Genomic DNA, 23,712 nt, shown 5'->3' with positions numbered 1-23,712 from the left:
CCCTCCTCATCTCACATGTCTGCCCTCAACAGTCCAGTAAAGCCACCTCATGAATTAGCTTCAACCACAGCATCAAGAGTGAGAGTGGCTGCCTCGGCTTTCTCTCTTCAGTACCCAGCTGGTTGAAGCTATCAAAGTAATTTTGAAAAGATTCAATAAGATTTTGAATTCAAATAATGTATGATTTCCTTCTTTTCAAAGCAAGGGGGTAATGTTGGCATATATAATTTTTTTTTTTTGGGGGGGGAAGATAAAAAAGTTCCCTGACCCCGACTTAGTAAGACCTTTTTCAGAGGTCTTTTTTGTCTAGTGTTCCTGATTTTGACGGTGGGCAGATACTATAGAAGAAGCCTTCTCAGTATTGGCACATGTTTATGGAATCCTTTCTCCAAGGAGATATTCTTTTGGCAACAGGTGAAACTACTTTTATTTCCCCAAGCCTTTTAATCGAAACTGCTGGAAAGTTCGTACAGTGGTCTTTTTAGACTTTGGTTCTGCTGTTTTTATAATATAGTGTGTGCCTGTTTCTTAAATGCTTTTATTGTAGTTTTGATTTAGTATTGTAATTTTTCCCTGAAAAGATGGGGTATAAATTTTTATAAGTAAGAGATAAAGCTCTTAACAGTAAAGTTCTTATTTTGAATCTCACTTCTATTAACCTATTAGATATTTTTAGTTTTGCCCCTGTCTGCCTCATGGAGATGATAATCATAGCTTGAGATGGGGGTATTCGTATACGAATATCCCCGCACAGGTGGCGATAACGAGGGTCCAGCCCCATGGGGCCAGACGGTCCACTCACCGATCTGCCGTGGACATGGATGGTGCAATTCTATCAATGGCTCTGCAGATTGCGATCTGCGAGCCACTCTTCAACCTTGCAGCGAGGCTTGTCCTCCTGCCTCCTGCCAGGAGTGGCTAACTGATCACAATCTGCAAAGCCATTGGAAGAATCACGGCGCCCGCAGCAGTGGCAGATCAGTGAGTGGACCATCTGGCCCCATAGGGCTGGATCCTCGTTATCGTCACCTGTGAGGGAATATTCGTATAACCCCATCTCTAATCCTAACCTATCTCATTATAAGGTTATGATAAGGATTACAGAGAGATACACTGTATTTGCATTAGGTGAATTTGAGTTATACAGTGGTGCCTTGCATAGCGAGGTTAATCTGTTCCGGATTAACCTTCGCTATAGCGAAACATCGCTGTGCGGGAATAAAAAAGCCATAGAAACGCATTGAACTTCGTTCAATGCGTTCCTATGGCTTGAAAACTCACCGCTGTGCGAGGCTTGTCCATAGCGCCGCCATTTTCGCGCCCTCGGTAAGCGAGGGCAGGGCGTGAAAATGCGGCGCGGACCTTCCGGCGGCCATTTTGGAACCGCCGATCAGCTGTTCTCCCCGGCTTTGTTATGTGATATTCACTAAGCGAATCGCTTAGCGAATATCGCAAAGCGAAAAATCGCCATAGGGGCCATCGCTGAGCGAATGCTCCAGCGATGGCCCAGAGCGCCTCGTTAAGCGATTTCATCACTCAGCGAGGCGCTCGTTAAGCGAGGCACCACTGTATTAGATTTAAATCATGCTTTAAGTCATTACTCAAAGAGTTGGTTTATCATTTGATTCCCCCCCCCCGTAAAGTGCAGCCTTGCTTGTCATTATCTTAATATATATTTTTCCAATGCATGTTTTACACAATATCTTAGCCCATATTGTTTGCACCTCCAATAATTCTCTGTTCTTTAACATCTCCAGTGTTTGAAAGTGTACACTTTCAGGGAGACAGGTGAGGCTTGATTTTGTCTACACAAAGTTACAAAGAGACAACAGCTAGGGTTGCCACTCTAAAGGAACAGGCATTTCTCAGGAAAGCATTTAAGCACAATCTTTAAGATTTTAATAGGGCTTCCAATAATTTCTAATATTGTACCATGTTGAGAGGATAAAATAAAGTTCATGGAATTACTTCAGTCAGAGATGGAAGCTAAGGTTGATCAGGTCGGTTGTTTCACATTCCTATATTCTGTTGGACCCTATCTACAGAGCTAACAATACTAATCCATTTAATAACAACAACATGTGCCAACAAGTCAATTCTGACGTATGACAATGCTTTTCAGGGTTTTCTATGAAGAGAATACCTAGAAGTGGTTCTTGTGGGGCCATCCTGGGAACATCCAGCTTGCCCAGGGTCACATAGGCTGTCTTTTCTGGGAGGCCAAGTGGGGAACTGACCTCCCAACATTTGTCTCTAGACAATGTACCCTCTAATTTTCAGCCCTGCTGGGCGGGTCTCTGCCTCTTTCTTTTGTGACTCCACCCCTGTGTGTGCATGTGACTCCACCTTCACTGATCAATATTCACTCTGGATCTTCAACAAAACATTGCAGCATTCAAGGCTCCTGTTTAGTTCTCCAGCCATTCATTGTATTCATTATAGAATATTCAATTTCCTCATTCCCTAATTTGCAACAGCACCAGCCCCAGCAAACATATTTTACTGATGCTGAGCAGGCACAGTCCTCATTGGGTTGTTTTTTGAGGGACCAATACTCCTTATTTTTTTCTCCTATCTGTGCATGTGTGTATTCACAAATCTTAGAGCCTGCACAAGAATGCTGCAACCGCTTATAATTCAGTTCTTGGTTTGGCTACGCTTTTGTTCACTTCCACCAGCTGACCTCACCAGCCATTAGAGAGACAGGTCGTGCCAACTGAAATACTCTGAATATTTAAAATCGGTACATAAATGTTGAACATTTCTGTTACATTTACTAGCAGTGTAAGAGAATGGGTTGAATTAACAGATACACACAGTCTTCTAGGTAAATGCTGTAGTTGTGTGATATCAGAGGCCACAAAGCAAATGGAATACAGGTAAAAAGCTATGGAGGACTCAGGTCTTTAGAGGAGAGAGGGATCAAGGGGAGAAAACAACCTGTGTAAGTGGAAGTTGATGACCAGGACAATTGGAAGCAACAGTGAATCAACTTCCACATTTCCATGTACCTGTACTTAACTGTGGCTCTGTAGGTCCAAGTGTAGGTGGAGGTATAGAAAAGAGTCTCCATGAACTATGGTGGGAGCTGCCTAGTCTAATCTTCAGAAGGCACTGTGTTGTTTGGTGTAAGCAAACAGTTGTTTAGTGTCAGTTAAAATTACTGCATTGGAATGGGGAGGAACAGGAACAAACTAAGGTGAACTTTTTGTATAGATAATAATGCTTTCTCTATTTCACTTAAACAGACTTCGCTTCATTATCTGAGAAAGGTTTTGACACTGTCATCTTTAATCTTTAATCTAGAGCACTCCGACCTCACGAATGAAAGGCTTGTCTTTGTTGCCTCTTGGAGCAGCCAATTCCAACTCTCCCAGTTCTCAGAAAACCCTAAATCAGAGTGGGCCACCAGTTGTCACTATTACACATCATAAATCACCTGCAGCAGCCCGAAAATCCAAGAACCAGTATCCTGGCCAGCTTCATGAAGTCAGAGAGGTAGGAGATGTCTGAAGTTTTCCTACTGGTACACACATGATATAGCTGTTATTGTTGGTTTTATCCAGTTGTTAAGAATATAGAAATAGTACATGAATAAATTCTTCTAGTATAAGAGATTGAGTAATTTTACCTTAGAATGACACATTTATCTAAAGTTTATATGTCAATGGTATAAATTGATAGCTGATCTCCTGAAAACGAATTAGTTGTTCCTCTAAAGGATGTTAGCTGAATTTTGTCTTAAAGGACTTTAATTATTAATTATTTTACTCCTTAATATAAGTAGAACAGCCTTATCTTTTCACTCAGCTTCTTGAAATAAAAGCCATGCAGAACTAAGTACTGTATGTGGGATTACTCTTTCAGGCTTCATTTGAAAGCTGCTCTTTGTGGTAAAATGCTTGCCATGACTCCAGTAATATATTTTAGGTGGTCACTAACCATGAAAGGGGTGGAAATGTCTCCTGCTTGAACTGAAGGGCAATGAAAATACTGTGTTAGGGAGAAAGCTGGTCAGAGAATATTTATAAACTTGATCAATTGGAGTTCAAGTTATTTTGGTTGGTCAAAGTTTGTGGGCAAAAAGCCCTTCCATAATGTATTTGCTATGATCAAGTTCAGTCCTTAGCAGCCAGAAGGTAGATATTTTAACAGATTCAAAAATGAATAGGCAAGGGGTAAAAAGGAGATGAAGGAGGGTGCCAGCATCCTGCTTCAACCTGGAGGACCTCTAGAAGATGAAGGAATTATTTAATGGGATGGTACTAGAGATTGGTATTGTTCTCTGTGTGCCTTGCTTCTAAGTCCATCGTGATGGTTTGTGTTGCAGTCAAAACTGATGAGTATGAGCAGTTAGGGCAGCACTGTGAGTGTGCATGGAGGGAGGAGAAGGGGATTGTACAGCCTTAACCACATCCCAATTCAATTTGAAGAAGAGGAGTTTTCATCCCATTTGAAGTCAAGCAAAAGGTTTTAAAAAGTCGTACATGTAACTGGGATTTGGTACTTCAGATTTCTATTACAGTGTTGTCTTGACCCATTGAGACCTGTGAAGTAAAGATTTCAGTCTTGGTGTTGAAACATACACATGTTGTGTAGGGTTATGATCACTTACGTAACCACTTTTACTATTGTTGCTATGGGGTCTCCTCTGACATGTTTAATTCCTTTGAATAAAATATATCCAGTTATGTTAGGTGGTTTGCTGTTAACATTCTCACATGCATATCTGAATTTTAATTCATGGAATGGTGTCTGATTCGCATATGCCAGAATCAGCTTTATACCCAAATATGTTTTTACTAGGCAATTGGGTTATTGCATAGCATTTCTTGCACCTTAAGTCCACAGAAAAATGATATTATTACTGCCTTTGAGTATCTTATGCCAGCTTTCCCCAGTGTGAAAACTTCTGGACTTCTCCAAGTCCCATGTAGCAGTTCCATATGTCAGGAATGCTGAGTTTTGTACCGTATTTCCCCCCCAAATAAGACAGAGTCTCATATTAATTTTTGCTCCAAAATAGTATTAGGACTCATTTTCAGGGGATGTTTTATTTTTTTAATGTACAACAATCTACATTTATTCAAATACAGTCATGTCATCTTCTTCTGGTTGCTGCACGATGATAGAGGACAGGTTTTCACTTAACTAGGGCTTATTTTTGGGGTAGGGTTTATATTACGAGCATCCTGAAAAATCATACTAGGGCTTATTTTCAGGTTAGGTCTTGTTTTCAGGGAAACAGGATAGTCTAAAACATATGGAAGTCATTGTGCATTAGAAAAAACTGTTTTACATTCATGTTGTAAAAAGGACAATTAGCATTTGCTGTGTATCAGCAATAATGGTTGTTATGTACACTTCATCTAGATTTTAGATTTTCATGTTCTCATTCAACATGCTTTGCTTATTACTGAAGGATTAGTGGTTTAACACCAAAAATACTAAATAACTGAGGCTTAGCATAATTGAAAAATCTTTGAATAAGTACCGTGTTTCCCCCAAAATTAGAGAGGGTCTTATGTTAATTTTTGCTCCAAAAATGCATTAGGGCTTATTTTCAGGGGATGTATTCTTTTACAGTCATGTCATCTTCTGGTTGCTGCACAGTGCTGCACATTGGCTTATTTTTGGGATAGGGCTTATATTACGAGTATCTTGAAAAATCATACTAGTGCTTATTTTCAGGTCAGGTCTTATTTTCAGGGAAACGGTAATTTCTGATGACTTGCAGTGCTGAGTTGTTTAGCTTTGGCTTTTCCCCAACTTTTGCTTCTGTTCAACAGACTCATGCATAGATTCTTCAAATTTTGCATTAAAAGATCTTTGTTAGGTTCATAATCCTAACAATGTAAACCTAAAAATTAGGGGGAAATGTTTGAATGAAAGGAATAAATTGCTCTGCCAAATGTTTGTCCATGGCAGAAAAATGTACAGCTGTTGTATACATTTCAAACTGTGGCTGAAATTCTGTTGGTGTAAAGTTGCACTGAGTAGATGCTGTCTGGGGGGGCGGGGTATAAATCGAATGAATAAATAAAATAAATAAATAAGTCAGGTGGTGTCACCATCCACCAATGGATATCTTTAATTTAATTAAATTTAAAACTTCCTTATCTCTTTTCCTTGCAATATCTTTGGGAACCCCGGGTTGCAAGGGGAGCCTATAATATTGGGAAAGCACTACTAGCTCACTGTAAGCAATCTGGAGATGATTTTTTTCCCCAGTATTAAAGGCTACTCCCTGCTGTGCCAGGGCTTCCAAAGGTTTCCCGAGGGCAAAAGGGATCTTAAGGGGGGCTTGGAAGTTGAAAGTGGGAGGGAGTAGAATGTTTTTAATTTAATTAAAGATATCAGTTGCCAGATGATGAAATATTCTGGCTTTTGGGGCCTAAATTTGTGCCAAAAGGATTTCAGCCATAAGTGTTTGAATAAAACCACTCATCTGAATCCTCGAACCTGGAAACAAATATGAAACAGAACTGGAATGACTAATTTGTTCCATCATAAAACTCTTAGCATAAATATTGCAATCTCTGTTCTGAAGCGGGAAGAGAGTTCAAAAATGTCTTGCTAATGGATTTGGGTATTCTTGCAGAATGCTTCTAAAAATGAGTGTAAACAAACTTGGAGACTTGGTGCAAGAGGCTGAGCAGTCGTTACTCATAAATAGACCTTTTGAGACAAGCTTAGAGTGCCATGCTATATTATGGATTCAGGGTGGTACATTCTGTACTATGGAATGCCTACTGCATGGTCCTATTTACATATGTTTTGCCCTCTTAGTTGCTGTTTCTTTAGTCCAGCAAAAATAATCTGTGATTGTGGAAAATATTCGCATAGGCCGCAACTAAAGATGAAACTTTGAAACTCACAGGGTGCAGCTAGCCTTGCCTCCCTCAAAGCTTCTGAGTCTAAAGTTCTATATCATAACCCAGCAGCAGCAGCAGCAGCAACGAAAGCTAAGCAAATAAAAAAAGAAAAACAGAGGTTATTCAAAGTGTCTTGTACTTAAGAGTACAGGGCATAGTGCAGTCAGGTCTTCGTGTCATATGGAGCAAAGCAGCCATAGTGGAGGGCAAGAACGGTTGTGCCATCTGTGTCAAGGCATAACAGGATGAACATTAGGATATGACACATCATCTGATGAACATAAATGACACTGTTGGCACATGTTTGAATAGTGTGTTTGAAGAGACTATTCTTTTAAGCAGGTACTTGAAAATATGAAATGACAAGATAGTAAGCTGGGGCAATAATGTAATGTGCAGAGCTTCTGATAGGATAATGGTCCAATGATTTATGTGGCTTTCATATTTTCTCTGAAATACACGTATAATTTTATAGAAGTGATACTGACTTTATGATAATTTTAGTATTAATGGATTAATATGGGCATAGTAATTAGATGGATGAAGCATGTATGCATGATAGTCCCTGGTGAAATATTTGAATAATATTTAATGTGTATGTTCATGACACTTACGCAATTCCAGGTTATAATAGCAGTTTGACCCACCCAGTACTTAGGGTTTTTTAGGGGCTAAGATAAGTTGCAATGCGGTAGGGAAATTGTGGCTCTCCAAGGGTTGAATTCTAATTCATCAGCTTTAGCCAGTGCTTACTATTTCATGGTAAGAAATTCTGAGAGCTGTAAGTCCAGGGACATCTAGGCAGTCAAATGTTCTCTATTCTTGCTGTGCAATATTTATTTATGAAAATGAATATTGGCATTTAAAATTATGATTGCTGTAAAGGCTTGTTCCCATTGCAATGAACCTCAGAATGGAGGACCCAATGAGAAGAGCTGACTTAGAGAAATTAGCTCTGTAATTAAATGTGTGTGCTTGTAAAAATATATACTTGCAGATCATGTGCCAGGTGGAGGGACAGCAGAAGAATCTTGTACAAGCCATTGAATCCCTCCCAGGGTCTGGTCCCCTTTCAGCCTTGAATCAAGACTTGCTGCTTTTAAAAGCTACCTCTGCTGCCGCCCTCAGCTGCCTTGGAGAATGCCTGCATTTACTACAACAGAGTATAAGCCAAGTGAGCCCACACAGTAATAGGACACTGCCTTCAGGTGAGCAATGCTGACTTGACTCTTCTTAGGAGTTTCCAGTGATATCACCACCTTCTCTTTTCCTGAAGTCAAGACATAACCTTCATGAGACTTTTAACCAAAATGTAAATAATGGAGCAAAATCTGTGAAATATTTTCACAGTGGGCAACGAACTAATCTAGTAATGAATTTTGATTTTAAAACTGGAATTATTTTGTATGGTGTTCTACAGGTCTGATAATCAGACTTGCAGTGGAGGCAAAAAATTGCTCAACAAAGTCATAGCTTGCTAGTGCTCTGTGGAAGCATATAATTACATCAATATTCTTGGTACTGTTGTAATTACTTAAATAGGTATAATGAATATTATATGATAGGGTCATTTGGTTAAACTTAATCTGTTACCAGATGTAAGAGTGCACAAGAGGATCAACTGAGCTATCTTGTTTTATTTCTGCACTGTTATGGTGAACCTTTCCAGGTAAAGAATACAAGGAAGTGGTTTACCATTCCCTTCTTCTGGGGTTGTTGTAGGACTGTGCAGCTTGCCCATAACTATACAGGATGACTTTTCTCTTAGGAGGCACAGAGTGGAATCGAATTCCCAGCCCATACCTAAAACACTGAGCCAGCCAGCTAATTGAAACTACAGTTCCCATGAAAAACAGAACAGGAACAGCCTTTTGCATACTGGATTTTTAGAAGACATACAGGGGCATTTCAAGGCTTGAAGATGTAACAATTTATTGTACAAAGTGAGCATCCTTTATTTGAGGCACACAATTCCAGAATTTCTTCAGAATTTCCACTGGGATCCATCTGGGCACCAAATGAAGCATTGCTAAAATAACACTGTGGTAGTTCTGATGAGGGTACCATAGGTTGGAGGGGACTTGACAGCACAGAACAACAACAGAGTTCTGATTTGAGTTACAAAGTATTTATCACAATGACAAGAAGAACTAGATTAAAAAAAGATAGATGAGGTGTAGTGTTCTCTGAAAGGAACAAATTCCCTGCAACCCATGATGTTCAATCTGGTCTGTAGTATGATTTGCCTCAAGGCAACTTAAATTTGCCACAGTGGCTTCAGTTAAATTACCTGTGACAAACTGTTCTGATAGAACTAGACTGTGAAACAACTTACTTGTAAAGGATATGGAAAATCTAAGAAATGCAGCTTCTGGAATTCTTTCTGTTTCATCATAATCATCCAGTGTGAACAAAAAGTGTTTGTAGAATTCTGTGCTGTCACACAGCCCTGCCCTCTGTTCTGATGCAGAGTGGAAGCTGCTTCAAGTTCTCTTTAAAAATACACTTAAAGTCAACTTGCCTATCTATGCCTATATTGTTTTACTTGAAGCAGGTCTTATGCTGCTGTGGCTGCTGCGGCTGTTGCTATGATTGCCACATGTCTGGGAAGCAGCATATGTCTGGCAAGTTCAGAGGTGCCTAGATGTTAAGAAGCCAGGAGGTTTTCCTACCTTGATATTTTGGAAAATGGTGTTAAGATAATATTTGGAGTAGAATGTTCTTTGTGTTTATGTCTGGGTAGCTAAATATCAGACCATAAAGCTGTGGATTGTTGAGTATCTGCGTAAACCTGGAAAATTATGGTTGGTTAAACTGTAGGTTGCCACCTATTTACTATATAAAAGACAGAAGTGGTGTTGCCAAAATAGAGAAAAATGAATGAAACAGTTTTCTGTTCTCTTAGTTATGTTTTAATAAAATTGTACAGCTGCCTTCCTGTCTAGTATTATAATGTTAGATGAATAAGGATAGTAAAAAGATTGCTTATCCAGGGCTGCTTGGTAGAAGGGCAATATGTCTGGGCCACCTGTCAGTCTCTGTGTATAGGATTAGCTCTTTCGGCATAGCTTACCAGAGCCCTGCACTGGAGTCTTTGCGTGGGGTGGCGCAATATCACATCTTCCCAAGGTCCTATAAACACCATGAATAGCCCTGCTCTCATACAGGGCTACAACCGGGTTTGAAATATGAATGGTTTATACCGTTTTCTTATGAAGACTATGTGCATTGTTGAATTTCCCCTCAAAACGAATAGCTCAAACGCACCTTTGTAGGTAATTGTAGTTTTTTCCCCCATTTCAGACAACATTCTAGGATGGCATGGGCCAAAGTCGCATTCCGCAGAGCCACTGAAAAATGGTGCCCTTAGTTCTTTGACAGCTGCTAGTGCCAATCTAACATGGCCAATAGTGCCAAGTACCACCCAAGATGAACAAACACAGTCAGCTTTAGAGGTGAGTGCGCTTTGCGTGTAGTAAAATCTTTCTCTCAGTATTTCTGTGTTCTTGGCCACCACACATGTGTTTGTAGATGACTTAAACTGATCAATTTTGATATGTCCTTCTTACTAAATAAGGACACTTCTGTTTGTGATACTTTTCCCTAGTTATTTTCATTTACATGGTTAAGTCTTTTAAATACAGATTAGTGAACCTAAACAAAGCATTGGATTAATCTCATAAAATATGAGAAGTTGTTCTTTTCTGAAAGATTCTGACATGTATGTATGTGCTTGTTTATTTATTTTAATCTATTTATAGTATTCATTTTCCAGTTGGTAGAATAAACTCACTAAAGAAGTTCAAAGATATGTACTCAGTAGGTATACTGAGTCCATATCCTTGGACTTCTTTAGTGACTCAGTAGGTATACTGAGTCATTCCAGCTCCTTTTCGGCATCTGTCTAACATTACCTCATCCAATATAGTTTTTCTGACTAACATTAAGATGTGTGTCAGCTACCGGATTGGTCCACTGCATCCTTGTGGCTACTGTTGCTACATTCACTGCCAACAGCTGTCCTAGGTTTCTGACAGGAATGGTTCCCACCCCTTCCTGCAGCCATAGTGACTGACCGTTTGCATGCAAAGGCATGTTCTCTGTGCTACCGTGATGTTTAATAATGGAAGTAGTAAATATATTTTGGGTGTGATCTCAGTAGGGCACAAAAGGAGTATCTGTAAACTTTAATGTTGGAGATTCGTTGTTGGTAATCTGAGCTGGAAGCTGATATACTTTGCTGAATCTGCTCAAATATCTCTCTGATATTTGTCTGTTCTGATTTATATAGCTTTATTGTACAGAACTGCCTTAATGGTTTCTTGTACTCACTAATGCAGTGTGTTGTAGTGCTTCATCTTCAGCCAGTAGCAGGGTTGAAACAGATGTAATGTCAGAGTTCTATAATTGGATTTCCTGACCTTTTTTCTTCCCATCGCACCCTTTAAAAAAAAAGGTTTTTAAAAATGTTTGATGTGGGCGATTTTTGAGTTACTGAAAAAGTGGTAGAAGTATGTTCATTACCCAAACAACTTTAGAACAGCAGCTTTGAGGTCTAATTGGATTAAAGAATCAGTGCTGGGAGCTGAGAGGTTAACTCTTTTGCCATATGTTTTTTTGAATCTCCCAAGTGACTATAACTTTACCCATTGATGCAAACTGGAACTTGGCATGTTTTTTTTTAAATATACATATAGCTTCCTCAGTTCTTCAAAGTGGTTTACAGCAAATACTGAGTAATTGTGTTATTGGTTGTTAGTTCTTGTGTGAACCGAGGTGCATGTGTTTATTGTGGGGGAGGGGAAGCAAATATTTCCCTTATTGTTCATTGCACTGTGCATTGAAGCAAGTCCCAACAGGAAATACTGGATATGAACAGAAGGTCCTTTATCACCACTGAATTGTTTCCAAAAGGCCACCTTGAATTATGAATTGAGGATGAAATGCTGTGGCATATTTGAAGTGGCTCCTGGGGCAGCCAGTTTGGTGAGAGTCATTACATAAATTTTGTGTGTTGCTTGTGGAGGCTACATCTGCATTGAGATTATCTCTTAGCTTTCATTTTGACAAAAGAAAACCTTCAGATGTGATGAATGGCATTTTCATCCAGGAGCATCTAAGCTCCAATATCTAACTGGGAAAGGAGTTGCTTTAATAACATAAAATCTTTCCTCATTGTAACAATATTAATGGCTTTTATGTTCATGAGCCTTCTGGTCTTCATTCGAAGTCAGCAGTTTTATGCCTTCTGCTTTGTAAAGTCTGCTTGTGCCGAGCACGTGAATATATTTTGTATAGTCGTCCTTCACCCACCTTTAATCTCTTTAGTTATGCAGTTTCCCCAGGACAGTGGTTCCTGGGTCCCCAGCTGTTCTTGGACTAAAACTCCCAGAAATCTTGGCCTAGTGTTGAAGACTTTTGGGAATTTTAGGCCCAAGAACATTTGGGGACCCAAGATTGGGAACAACTGTTCCAGAAAGTTTTTTCAAGGTGCAAGGCCTTGATTTTATTCTCCACTTTCAGTACCTTAAGTGTTTTTTGTAGTTTTGCCTTTCCACATTCAGTTGCTTAGCTTTTTGCTGCTTTTGAGTACCCAGCTTGCTGGGTGTGGGGAGCAATGTGTAGCCTGCATAATTAACTTGTAAACCGCCCAGAGAGTGCTTGAAGTGCTATGGGGCGGTATATAAGCAGCACGCTTTGCTTTGCTTTTTTAATGAGGCTTCCTTGTGCATGTAATACCTGCCCCCAAACTTCTTTCTGTCCTCATAGGCTGCACCAACAGGCTACTCAACAGTGTAGTATTGCAATAGATCTCCACCTAGTGGCCATACACTGTTCTGATATCATCATCATCATCATCATCATCATCACCATCAACTTATGGCTATGCTTTCCAGAGTTTTTCTAGGTAGAGAATACTCAGGTCTACCATTCCCTTCTTCTGGAAGCATCCCTGTGCAACTTGCCCATGACCACACAGGTTGGGTCTACTCCCAGGAAGTACAGTGGGGAATCGAACTCCCAACCTCTGGCTCTGCAGCCAGATGCCTAAGCTACTGAGCTATCTAACCTCTGTTCTAATAAACACATTTCAAAACCATTTTATAAAAAACGCATAGCAAAGGTAATCAGAATCTTTCCCTCCTCATTTCTAAGAACTAAAATATGTTTATTTCAAAATTATATAGAGCTTCTAACCAATTCTTGGCTTACATTGAATATACAGTGGTGCCCCACATGACTATAATCTGTTCCAGGAAAATTGCTGTACAGCGAAATCGTCATCATGGAAAAAAAAATATCCCCATCGGAATGCATTTAAAACTGGTTAATGCGTTCCAATGGGGAAATACCTCATCGTCCAGCAAAGATCACCCATAGAGAACAACCAATCAGCTGTCTTAAATTGCTGTCTTGTGAAGCTTCTGTCCGGAAAACACCCATTTTGCGAAGGGAAGCCAGCCATTTTGTGAAGGGAAGCCATTTTGCGGAGCCGGAAAAATCGTCTTTTTGCGAACAAACGGTTCATGAAGCAAGGACCTAATCATCGTAAAGTGGATTTCTCCCATAGGAACCATCATTTTGTGATCACTATAGCAATTACAAAAAAGTTGTTGTACTGCGCTTTCGTCATACTTCGGGGTTGTCGTATTGTGGGGCACCACTGTATTCCAAAGAACAAGGGGAGTACAGACCTGTTTACTTCTTTTTAAAAAGTTGTATTGTTTTGCAGTTAACATACTGGTCCCTCTTAACTGACATGTTATGTTTTGCAAAATTATATGGAACAGGATGAAATAGCCCTACTGACCTTATTCTTGCTTTGTCATATGTTAATGAAATGTTCTCTTAAGTATTTTTTTAAATAAACAGATGTCTATGAACTAATGCTGTCTTAGGGAAGAAAAGGAGCACAACATTTTTTAAAAGCAGTAATGTTCTGTGGAGATTTGGCAGTTTTAAGAAAGCAAGAGTTTCTCTTCTTTAAAAAATCTAAATGCATCATGGTTTAGTGCTCCTTGATTTTAGTAAATCTTAATTTTTCTAATTTGAAAACTGGGAGAAAATGATATAATGTTTGCAAATTGCTAAAATAATAATAATATTGCACGTTTGATTTGCCCAATAGCTGTTAAAGTTGACATAAATACAACAGTCTTCCTGATGAGAGGTTTGTCTAGCCATATTATGTCTGCAAAACATCTCCTCTGAACCATACTTCTACCTTTACAGTACTTTTCTTTATTATTTTTGATATAATTTTCAAAAACATATATTGGATAAGGCCTGTAAAAAGCATCATTTGCTTTCAAAGTCCACTTCTTTTTGCCACTTTTTATATTTTAAAAATATTTTAATTGCACAGGGAATATAATTTATATTTTGTAACCATTTAAAATATCAAAGGGGAAAATATTCAAGAAATATATAAACTTTGCAAGTTGATGGTCAGATTTAGCCAAATGTCAAACTAGGTCCATGTATAATTTCAAGCACCAAACTAGCACATAGTCTTAATGCATGTTTTAAAAGATAATATCTTTTAAAGTTAATATTTCAATATCTGGCTAAATCTTTGAGCACTTGTCTGGAGTATTCAAAGCACTTCACATATATTTCTTTAGTATCTTTACTACCCTAAAAAAACAGGCAATATCAAATTTTCCAAAGAGCCAGTTTCCTTCTTTCATGGAGGCAGAAGCTAAAATCCATGTACAGAAGTATAATATCCCCTCTGTGTTCAGTGACAGTCTGCCCACATCAATCACATTGTTGTTCCATTCATCACCACCTCAGACTGATTTTGAAACTCAGGTTATATATAGATTTTCTCTTCCATGTGTCTATCTGCCTTTGTTGTGAAAAGAACAGATGTGCATTCTATTGATTTTGAGCATTGATTCGATCCCGGGTTTTGCCCTACAAGTAGGAGCACTGCTTTTTCCCCTTAAAAGCATATTTAGAGTATTGTTTACACAATTAAATGCACACTTGCCCCCACTTTTTGGAAGAAGGAAGACCAGTTTTCAAATTATTGATTAAGAATTTTCTATCACACTTTTAGGCCTTGATAAAAGTCATTCAAGGCAAGTTTCAAACCATCTTTTAAACAGTGTAAAAAACAGAAAGATTTCAATTTAAACACAAACTAAAAACATATAAATTAAACAGGAGGTAATGCCAGCTGAACTGAAGAGCAGGGAAACAAAACAAGAGCTCCAAATGGTCATTGGGCCTGTTAGGACAAACAAGCCTTTATCCAAGAACTGAATGTGGTTGGGAGCAAGGCCTTGAGTTTTCTAGTCCTTGAGTATTCCAGTGCTAAATAATTTAAGCTTTAAAAGTGATAACTAGCACTCCTGATTTGGGTCTGGTAACAAGCCAGCAGTTGATGAAGATGTTAATACTTTGCAGTAAACTTCCTCTAGCTGCCTGACAGGTACTTCAACATTTGGTGGCATCTCAGCAAAAGGAATATGGAGTAGATGAATATTATTTCGAACAAATATCGGTGAGATCTGAGGTCCACAAAGAGAAGTGTGTGATTCCTATCCTTGATTTAAATTTACTTCAAACCTGATACTGTAGATGCATCTTGGTAGCCTTGGTAGACTGTGTCCATTGGAACATGGTGCTTAGTGTAAGAAGAGACTCATATACAAATTTGAATTGCTTTTTCTTGTTGTTTAGTCGTGTCCAACTCTTTGTGACCCCATGTACCAGAGCATGCCAGGCCCTCCTATCTTCCACTGCCTCCCGGAGTTGGGTCAAATTCATGTTGGTAGCTTTGATGAAACTGTCCAACAATCTCACCCTCTGTTGTCCCCTTCTCCTCTTGTCTTCACACTTTCCTAACACCAGGGTCTTTTCCAGGGAGTCTTCTCTTCTCCTGAGATGGCCAAAGTATTGGAGCCTCAGCTTCAGGATCTGTCCTTCCAGTGAGCACTCAGGGTTGATTTCCTTTAGAATGGATAGGTTTGTTCTCCTTCAGGGGACTCTCAAGAGTCTCCTCCAGCACCACAATTCTAAAGCATCAATTCTTCGGCAGTCAGCTTTCTTTATGGTCCAGCTCTCACTTTCATACATCACTACAGGATTCTCACTTTTATTGTTACAGCATCGAGCCATATAAATAAAACAAAATTAAATGCAGAGCATCAAGTACTGACATATACTACAAAAAGCCAAGTCAAATAAGCAAAAGACACTAAAACTACAAATATGACAATGTAAGATCAATGTCTAAGTTTGACTATCTATTCTGCCTACTATGGCATGCTGCCCAAAATTTCGCTACCAGTTCTGTAGTAATCCGATTTTGATCAATTAACAATTGGTTACAGTAGTCCGAGTCTGACTGGCTTGTCATGTCTTTTAAGAGGGGTGTAATATATTTTCCTCGGATCTTGTTATGCCTTGTTAAGCTCTCACTTCCATACATCACTACAGGAAAAACCATGGCTTTGACTATGCAGACTTTTGTTGGCAAGGTGATGTCTCTGGTTTTTAAGATGCTCTCGAGGTTCATCATCGCTTTCCTCCCAAGAAGCAGGCGTCTTTTAATTTTGTGGCTGCTGTCACCATCTGCAGTGATCATGGAGCTCAAGAAAGTAAAATCTGTCACTGGCTCCATATCTTCCCCTTCTATTTGCCAGGAGGTGATGGGGCCGGTGGTCATGATCTTAGTTTTTTTGATGTTGAGCTTCAGACCGTTTTTTGCACTCTCTTTCACCCTCATTATGAGGTTCTTTAATTCTTTTTCACTTTCTGTCATCAGAGTGCTATCATCTGCACATCTGAGGTTGTTGATATTTCTTCCGGCAATCTTAATTCCAGTTTGGGATTCCTCCAGTCTGGCCTTTCGCATGATGTATTCTGCATATAAGTTAAATAACCAGGGAGACAATATACAGCCTTGTTGTACTCCTTTCCCAATTTTGAACCAATCAGTTGTTCCATATCCAGTTCTAACTGTTGCTTCCTGTCCCACGTATAGGTTTCTCAGGAGATAGATAAGGTGGTCAGGCACTCCCATTTCTTTAAGGACTTGTCAATGTTTGCTGTGGTCCACACAGTCAAAGGCTTTTGCATAGTCAATGAAGCAGAAGTAGATGTTTTTCTGGAACTCTCTGGCTTTCTCCATAATCCAGCGCATGTTAGCAATTTGGTCTCTCGTTCCTCCGCCCCTTCAATATCCAGCTTGTACTTCTGGGAGTTCTTGGTCCACATACTGCCGAAGCCTACCTTGTAGGATTTTGAGCATAACCTTGCTAGTCTGTGAAATGAGTGTAATTGTACAGTACTTGGAACATTCTTTGGTACTTCCCTTCTTTGGGATTGGGATGTAGACTGATCTTTTCCAGTCCTGTGGCCACTGTTGAGTTTTCCAAACTTGCTGGTATATTGAATGCAGCCCCTTAACAGCGTCATCTTTTAAGATTTTAAATAGTTCCACTGGAATGCCAGGACCTCCACTGGTCTTGTTGTTAGCCAAGCTTTCTAAGACCCACTTGACTTTACTCTCCAGGATGTCTGGCTCAAGATCATCAACCACATCTGGGTTGTCTGGGATATCCAAATCTTTCTGATATAATTCCCCTGTGTATGGTTTATTTTTAACCATTGATAATTATAACATATTTCCAGTGCTGCAGACATAGTGAACTGGCTAGAAGGTGGGAGAAAGAGGTGAGTGATCATCAGATTTGTCCAGTCAGTGTTGGCACAACTAATTGGCTTTTGCTGCATCTGTGCAAAATCAGTTTCCTCTGAGCTCAGTTCAGTGTGCCTGAGATGAGTGTACATCATGGTTGAGTCACAGTTCGTTATGTGTGGCCACACACTTTAGGTTTTAATATACATTTGGCACATGGGTTACAGTATAGGCATTTAAATTCTGATTCCCTTCCATCCATACTGTTGCTTTGTTGGATTCTCATCATAGTATTTAGAAGATAACTGTTTTTCAGAGACTACTGAACAGGTATAAGAGGCTTTGAGTCAGTCAAAGCCAGTTCTAGAATTACATTGATTTCATTGTATGTTGCTGTGACGTTTACCCATGTGACCCCTGCTTGCTTCACCAAACAGAGAGCTCACGCGAGTATCTCAACATGTCCTTTACCTCGCTGCCACCAGTTGACCTCTGTCAACATCCCTTTATTAGAAAGATTGAGGTCCAATCTGAGTATAAAGTTCAACAACACAGGTTTATTGATCACAGTTCGCTTAAGTAGGTTCTTCACAGACAATAATATATTCATTAGATTAGTAATAACTTGTTTCACCCTTAACTCTCTTAGTTCTTTATAAGCTCCACACTCTTAACTCCTAACTCTGCTAACTTCTACTTCAGACCCTCATCTCTCTCAGTTCCTTCTCACATCAGACTCTCCTCTCTGACTTAAACTGACTGACTTTTCTCTCTCTGACTCACCCCTCCCTCCTGGTTTCTCTGGCTCCGCCTCCCAACAGCTCCCATTGGTGCACGCCAATACTGTTATATATATATAGGAAGACAGAGTGTTTGATAAAGTTGCTTTTTATTAACAGTGTGCTGGTGACTTCATAATGTTTTTTGCAAATTAATGTGCATATGCTCTGAAAAGAAAATGGAAAAAGACGAAGAAGCTCCATGTTTTCCTCTCTTTTTCTTTGAGCATTTTTCTGCCATTTGGTGATTTTTTTTCTAAAGATAGGTTTCATGTTGTAATTGGCCCAAATTTCTAATGTGGTCTATTGCTGCAAGCGATTGCTGTAACCTGCATTGCACCTAATCTGGGGTCAGGGACTAACTGGGAAGGAAAGAGGTTTTTGGCTGACATCTCCCATATACGTTGCAAGCAGCAAGTAAATAAAAATGAAGTTCGACTTGTATCTTAAAATAGAATGAACCATTGAGTGCTACCCTTGAGGAGATCAACTGTTCCAGCAGGATATTCTTGTTAACAGTAGATGACTTCTCCCTTTCAGCCACTTCATTACCACTGGTTGTTGGAATCAGGGATCAGTTTATTCCTTTTAATACTCAAGAGAAGGACTTTATATACAACTGTTGTTTCAGTTATTGTTGGGCAGAAAATGGAATGTGCTAATGGGCTTCCTTGTCAGAGGCAGACTTAATCACATTTTAAAAATTAAAATAATGGTTATGCAGACTAGCAAATTCTTACTTGGATTGGCATATCAGGAGAAAAAAAAAGGAAAAAAAAAGAAGACAAAAATTATTTTGGCACCTTAAAGATTAATTGCTATATGTGTGTGAGCTTTTGTGGACAAGTCTACTTCCTCAGACACCTACTTGAATTGGGCACATAATGGTTAAGGAAGTGCATTTCTTTGGGTACCCTTAGTCCACCTTAGCACGGGCCAGAAGGATCTCCAGCAGCCTTAGGTAGACTCTTGCTTACTGTTTTGGACAGGAAAAGAAAAATCAGACATCTTTAGTTTTATTCAGAATATTGAACAATTTATGACAGTCTCATCCCCTTTTCTGGGCTTATCAAATAAGGAAGAGGTGGTGTCTCTTTTTCTTGTATTCCCTCCCACCCCCGATCTCCATGTAAGTGAGACAAAATGTCACTTCTCTCTTGAGCCTTGCTGTACTTGCTAAAGAGTTGACTGGAAGTACACTAGAATTTAATTTGCTGCTGCAGTACTCTTATAGTTAAGGATCCTTGTATATTGTTCCCCACTTTACCATCAATGCTCCCTCTGAAAGAGGTGTGTGTGTGTGAGTGTGAATTTTTCTTTCAAAAGAGCATGGACACTTTCCCTGTCTCTTGCACTTCTTTTTTTAAACCCTGTTTTCTTTTCCTTTTTAGATTAATGGGCATTTCTGAATCAATACAGTATCTGAATCTTTTTTATTCAGCGTTTGTCAGCTTTGATTAGCTTAAAATAGCCTAGGCAGGAAATGGCTCTGTGCTATGGAGAGAGAGATATCTTTGATACCTGTATTTGTATCTATCTATAACATAAAGTTATTCCTTGAGTAACTTATGTTATGATAACCAAGGGTTCAAAGTTAAGGCACCTTGGGCAAGCATTGCGTAAAGTAACAATAAATAGGAGGTGGCTTTTTTGCTTCAGCCATTCAATCTGAACTCGGGCAGAACTGTGTAGGGCAAAAGTATCTCCCTTTGACAGCACATGCTTATTATTCTTTGTCATATTATATTATTACAGCTTTTGGAGATGCTAGGCATGTGCTGAATCTTCCCTCCTTTTTCAGATTGTGAGACTGAAAATATTTCTTGTAGAAGTGCAAAGAAGATACCTTTTTCTGAAAAAAAAATGACCTTGGAATAATTACCTTAACCCCCCCCCTTTTTTAAAAAAAACATCTTTTTTTATGTCTTTGACACCATTCGGGTACATTTTATCTTTCATTAATACATTATTTTCTTTGTGTATTACTCTTGTGGATATTAGCAGTTAATGGGTGATCTCACTAAACAGTCTGGCATCACAGTGCCACTTAGTCACTTATTAAGGACACACGAATCCAGGTTAGAATGCAGACTTTGCATCTTCAGTAGGTAAATTCTCTTGCAATTTTCTGATCTAAGTCCTAAAAGAAATAGTCTTCCATAAAGCTGCCAAAATGTTTGTGAAGACTGTCTGTCCCAGTGGGACCCTCTTTTATAATGCCCAAGTAACCTGTGAGCCCCCTGCCACTTTTGCATAAAGAGTCAGTTCTTGTTTCCTGGCACCATCAATGCTGCTGCTTGCTCTTCTCCTGCTCTTGCCACTGACTCCACCACCACCACGTCAAACTTGGGGAGGGAACAAGCTGGGGGAGGTAAAGTTAGGGAGAAGAGAAGGCAAAGGATTTCAAAGATGAGCCTGGGGGAGGAAGGACATTGTAGTACCCAGGGAGAAGCCAAAACCTTTGCACAGGGAAGATCCCTCTCAGAAACTGGCACAAAGCTTTCCTTGCACCTGCTGCAGAAGAGGCGGGCTGTTTATTTTTGTGTTCTCCTCTGGAGGGTTTGTTATGTGTGGTCCCCCCTCCTTTTTTCTCCCCTTCTTTAGACTCTACAGAAGTAATGTGTCTTAGCTGAAATCCATTTCTTTCAGAAGCATCAGCAATTACATATTTCTGCATTCCTTTTTTTAAAAAAAAAACACCTGTTTCCCATATACAGTATACACATGCAACACTAACTTTAATATCCTGCTCCGAAAGGTCAAGGAAGAAATTATTTAACAAGGGCTAAAACACATATCAGCTGATCCCCAACTTCCAAGAAAACACTTTAGGAATCCCTTGGGGGTTGAGAACACTGGCCTCTCCATTCATTTCAGATAGGTGTGTGTGTGTGTGTGTGTGATGTGTGTTTAAAAAGTTTGATTTTAAAGAGGGAGTTCTTTCATGCTAAGTTCAGGAAATTGATAAGTTACACACTAATTAACTCTATAGATGAAATCCTAAGCATCAAATCTGATCCTATCCTTAACAAACTACACTTATGATTTGCATACATCATTGTGGATCATTGTGACAACACTGATGCAACCTATCCTGACTATTAAAAGCGCCTTTAAAAAACAAAACAAAACAAACTGACCAGCTCCTTCCCTACTTCAAGTGTGTAATGTATTCTCCTTCAGCTTAACCTACATTCTGGTTCTCATTTTCCTTCTTGCTCTGCTTTCCTCTGTACTATTTGTACTGTTTTACACAAATTTACTTTACATGACCCTCCAAATTCCCCACCACTGTTCTCATTTCTTCCTCCTTTGTTTCACCCTCCCCTTCATTTTACTGATTTTACTGAATAATCTAGCTTCTTATCCAGAGAATTCCTTCTGTTTTGATCCCTCTGGCTCCATACTCTTCTCTTCTCTCTCTTGACACTTTTAAAAACCTCCAGCAGTTCTCTCTGACAGTTTACCTTCATCTGTTTATCTCCTGATTTCCTTCTGTTTTGATAGGCAATGGCAGGCCCTTTAGAATTAGAAGGATAGCAATTCTCCAGGGACACTAGAATCATGTGCTGCAGTGATAGTACACCAGGGAGAGGAGTTCTGGCCAAGCCCTGTCCCTGATGGTGCTACTATTTTTATGGCATCTTGCCACTCGAGTTCTCTCCCAGGGACACCTTCATACTCTTCCCAGGTGAGTGGCAAAGCTACGTTATGCTATATTTGGAGTGTATCACTGGATATTTTATTTTGTTTGGTTTTTTTTTTTAATAACTGGTCTTATAAGTAAATGAGGAAACAATTTTTAAATATACCAACTGTTTCTTCCTGATACAATGGCTTTGTTTGGGCATTTGCTTTTTATAAATCAAATGACTCCTAGATGACTTCTCAATTTTCATTAACATTAAATCAAATGGTACAAAATAGAAATGCTAAACAATAGGCTATGCACTGCCTTTGGACAAAGGCAAAAAACCAACAACCCCAAAACATCCCAGACTGAATCGGGGGTGTTTGTGCTATTTTGACATGACTCTTGGGGAGAGCAAGATGTTCTTCATCCCCAGATGGAGCAGTACCACAGCACATCCTTCACATACCATTCAGCATTTGTAGGATTAAAGAGATGGTCAAATATTTCAGTTGCATAAAAGGGAAGTCAAACTAATGGTTCCGAAGGAGAAGGCAAATTACAGCTTAACCTCCGAGTAAAGGCCAAGCTCTCCTTAGGACACTCCCGCTACTGAGGTGCTAGGGAGGTCTCAGACAGAGGTCAAAGCGCAGTATACATATCCCACAGCATTTCTTCTGCTGCCATTTGGCACAACTGTAGGGTGAACAGAAAGCATCATTTTTTAGATAGTCTTTTTGTGTTTGCAGCATGTTTCTTGTTCTTTCACTCTCCTTAATTTATTAAACTTTACTGAAATAGTTGCCAAAATCCTGTTCCATGGTTATGCCAATAGAAGGGGAATCATGTAATTCACGGTGGCTAATTTTTGATAATTAATGAGATCTCATTTGGATTCTTGGTCACATGCCAAGCCTCTAGACTGGCATGCAATAAGGAAGCACTTAGGTGCTGCAAGTTATGCAATTTCTTTTCTGCCAGTGTGGCTATGGAACAGGATATTAGCCATTGTTTACACTATTAGGAGAGAGAGAGAGAGTGAGAGAGAGAGATTATGGAAGAGTGGTTGTTGCGTGGGCTTTGAATAGATATGTTACATACTTAGGGTGTTAGATCCCTTTCCCTTTCAGGTCATAGCCTTTGTGTTTTACCTCCTATTCATGGGAATATTTTTAAAATGTAAATCTGAAAGTGAAGAGGTAATGCCACAGGCTTGGGTAGGGAAAAATGATCAGAAATTCTCTTTAAAGACTGGGCCAGTCCTCATTCCTGTGTCATTTACTTGGCTATGGGATAGGTTGGTGAGTTTTTGCATACCTTTACTGAGCAGCCCTGATTTCCTAGTTGCATATTTTTTGTTTTTATTTTTTAATATAAAAAATTGCCAGAAGTTGTAATGCTTCATTATCTCCTGCATTTCATATAAATACCAAACATCTCATGGTCCCAAATCACCTAAACAATAAGTATGTTGTGTCATCATTATCTGTTGTCACCAACAGTGACAAAAAAAATCTGTAATAACATCTGTGACTACAGATTTATTACAGCCCGAGCTTTAGTTGACTGCATTTCTATTTGCTCTGATGTCAGTATCAATATCTCACTCCCAGCTAGGAGTGTCTGTACCCTATGCATATGAAGAATCTTCCTATAGTCCACAAAAGTGCAGCTATAATAGTTCTGTTGGTCTTAAAGGTGCTGCAGGAGTCTCTCTTGTTTTAGCTGCAACAGCCTAACATGGTGACTCATTCAGTATTAAGCAGAAGTGGA

General features: G+C 39.3%; 1 protein-coding gene across 3 annotated transcripts in view; it reads left to right on the top strand.

Annotated features, from left to right (window-relative positions):
• Window positions 1-23,712, top strand: part of OSBPL10 (oxysterol binding protein like 10) — a 116,135-nt gene that overhangs the window by 51,994 nt on the left and 40,429 nt on the right. For 2 of the 3 annotated variants that reach the window (XR_013537269.1, XM_020799471.3), the window contains exons 4-6: window positions 3,307-3,498; window positions 7,873-8,083; window positions 10,179-10,330. Coding sequence is in view for 2 of the 3 variants with exons in the window: in XM_020799471.3 (XP_020655130.3) it covers window positions 3,307-3,498; window positions 7,873-8,083; window positions 10,179-10,330 (555 nt within the window). In the remaining variant the exon portion in view is untranslated. The remainder of the gene's footprint in view (window positions 1-3,306; window positions 3,499-7,872; window positions 8,084-10,178; window positions 10,331-23,712) is intronic. The other variant, XM_020799472.3, reaches the window with a different exon arrangement.

Source organism: Pogona vitticeps, chromosome 6 (genome assembly GCF_051106095.1).
Source record: "Pogona vitticeps strain Pit_001003342236 chromosome 6, PviZW2.1, whole genome shotgun sequence".
NCBI lineage: Eukaryota > Metazoa > Chordata > Lepidosauria > Squamata > Agamidae > Pogona > Pogona vitticeps.
This window is presented reverse-complemented; position numbering and strand designations above follow the sequence as displayed.